Genomic DNA, 2,345 nt, shown 5'->3' with positions numbered 1-2,345 from the left:
ATTATTATGTGAATTGTTTATTTTATTGTAGCACCTTATTCAGGTAATATCCTGTTTTTGTTGCTTTTCTTTTACTTTTGTTAATTTCAGGAAATTTTTGTTTCACAATTTTTTGGCTGAGTTTTGGCTAACTTCTTCTTTTCTCTATAAAGTGTTAAGAAAGCTCTGTATAGGACAGTGTCTTTTAAATATTTTCTGATTTCTGGGATGAAATGGTTGATCTTTGTTTCTCATGAGATGCTTGTTTTTTGCTCGGTTTCATAGTTCAGTTAGAGACAATTCATGTTTTCCTGATGAACATCAGAACGCTGCAGGTGTATTAATATTCGTTGATGTATTTAAACTGATACAATAACTCACGCTCGGGCCGGTGGTGGCGCCTTTCCTGCGGTCGGGGATGTCGGCCTTGTTGGGGTTGTTGGCGTTGCCCAGCAGCGGGCTGGCGGGCGGAGCGCCGCGGCTCCCCGGGGTGCTGGGTTTACGCAGCTGGACTCCGCTCTCCTCCTTGGCGCTGTTCTCCGCTGTGGTGGTCTGACTCCTCTTTGGATGAGACATCCCCGGAGGGACGTTCTGACCGACTGCACAGAGAGAAACAGGGAGACAGATGTGTGACGGATGACTCAAAGATGTTGTTTGGACCTCTGGCAAAAAAGACTTTTTTTTTTTTTTTTTTTTTTTTTTAATTTAAGTGTTTTATCCAAAAAAGAAGCGACCTACATTTGGAAAAGAATAATTCTGACACTGACTCAAACTGACTGAGGACAGAATCATCAGCACATTAAGGTATTTTTTAAGAGCCCACGGTGATTTAGTTCATGGTTGAAAAACATATCTGTCTCTTGTTTGTGTTTGAAAGCAAATAAATGAGCCTGAAGGCACATTTTACCCCCAAAATAAACTCTTTTTAACGACAATAATTTAGATAATCGAATCAGCAGAAATACCAAAAATGAACTGGTTGCAGCTCCTAAAGTGTGGTTTTCTTAAACTTTAACTAAATATTATTACTGAATATTATTTGTTCTGTCTGATCAGCAGCCAAAAATAATATTTTCATGTTTTTCTTACATATACAAAAAATACAAATAAAAAAATGGAAGAAGGGCTATGCCTCAAAACGTCACACGCGAGAATGTAATTTAATAAATGTTCATGGGAGCATTTTCTGGTGTGCAGACTTTATTTATTTGTTGCATTTTGCTTTATGCAGCATCTAGTCTTTACTACTTTTGAACTTTTTTCTACATGTTTTTCTTACATCCCAAAGACTAAACGCCCAGTTAGGATGTCAAGAAAAACAAATACATAAAAGTAAAATAATAATGAGCAATCGTCTGCTTAACTAATATTAAAAAGCACCCCACATGTGCCAAACTAATAAAAAATACTGGTATTCTGTGTCAGGAAAAAAAAACACAACTTAAACACCACAGTGCTCTTTAAATTGGCGGTGAGTAGCTGCCACGTTAGAGCCGCAGCTTAAAAGGTTCTCAGTGAGGCTGTTTAAGCTGCGGCTCTCGCTGAATAAAGAGCAACTCAGACTGAAGACATTGACAAAGCATTATATCACAGCGGACAGCACCGAGCTGTGCAAATAAGCTAAAGGTTAAAGTGCCTCCACCATGTGACTGTGTTTGATTTAACTGCTTTCATCAGCCTGACAAAGAGCTACTGACGGAAAAAGACATTTATTGGGAGCGAGAGGCACAACTGGAGTTTGAAAAAGGAGGCGTCCTCGCTGAGTTTTAACCAGTAAAGCTTTTATAATGTTTGACTGAGGAAAGTCAACACTGTGTCCTCCTCACCTTGTTCGCTGTAACGTCTCTGTTTGTGGTTGGAGGAGACGCTCCTCTGGACTTTGAGGTGGGAGGGCGACTGGCCGTTGAGCTCGCTGTTGGGCCGCGGTTTGGCCAGAGACAGGTTGCTGCTGGAGGCCGACTCGCTGGGCTCCAGCTGGGAGGAAGAGCGGACATATTTAAGTAAAAACATAAAGCACATGTACATGAATGTGATTTATAATCAGCGGTAAAAGGACTATGACTTTCAAATTACAAAAAACAGGAAACTTTTACCCTAAAGATGACCTACTGTGATGTTCTGCTCTGATAACGGGTTTATTTTAATGCATTTTAGGAGACGTTAGGCTGATGTTTGTACCTCGGAGGCCTTTCTGCCCAGCAGCAGGTAGGTAGCTGTGATCTCGTCATATTTCATCTTGGCCAGAGAGTCCTGGATCTCCTCCAGGTTGTAGCCCATCCCCACCATCACATCTACGAAAAACAAAAACACACACGGACTCATTTATCTAATAATACAACCAACATTTTAAGAAATGTATACAAAAT

The 2,345-nt window shown here is 40.4% G+C and overlaps 1 protein-coding gene across 1 annotated transcript; it reads right to left on the bottom strand.

Annotated features, from left to right (window-relative positions):
• Window positions 1-168: 168 nt before the first annotated feature.
• On the bottom strand, window positions 169-2,267 carry LOC121966189 (MAP/microtubule affinity-regulating kinase 3-like). The gene is made up of 3 exons (XM_042516298.1): window positions 2,158-2,267; window positions 1,806-1,953; window positions 169-578 (listed from the first exon to the last, which is right to left on the bottom strand). Exons 1-3 carry the CDS (start codon window positions 2,263-2,265, stop codon window positions 301-303), a joined length of 534 nt encoding a protein of 177 aa, XP_042372232.1. The 5' UTR covers window positions 2,266-2,267; the 3' UTR covers window positions 169-300.
• Between the last annotated feature and the right edge of the window lie 78 nt (window positions 2,268-2,345).

Source organism: Plectropomus leopardus, unplaced genomic scaffold (genome assembly GCF_008729295.1).
Source record: "Plectropomus leopardus isolate mb unplaced genomic scaffold, YSFRI_Pleo_2.0 unplaced_scaffold23434, whole genome shotgun sequence".
In the NCBI taxonomy this organism is placed as follows: domain Eukaryota; kingdom Metazoa; phylum Chordata; class Actinopteri; order Perciformes; family Serranidae; genus Plectropomus; species Plectropomus leopardus.
Note: the sequence above shows the minus strand (reverse complement) of the source record. Positions and strands in the feature narration are given on the sequence as shown.

Coding starts and splice junctions, on each gene's coding strand:
- LOC121966189 (XM_042516298.1), bottom strand. CDS start 2,265: ATGGTGGGGATGGGCTACAACCTGGAGGAGATCCAGGACTCTCTGGCC. Junction 1,954..2,157: donor TGGGCAGAAAGGCCTCCGAG/GTACAAACATCA, acceptor TCTTCCTCCCAG/CTGGAGCCCAGCGAGTCGGC. Junction 579..1,805: donor GAGACGTTACAGCGAACAAG/GTGAGGAGGACA, acceptor CTCTCTGTGCAG/TCGGTCAGAACGTCCCTCCG.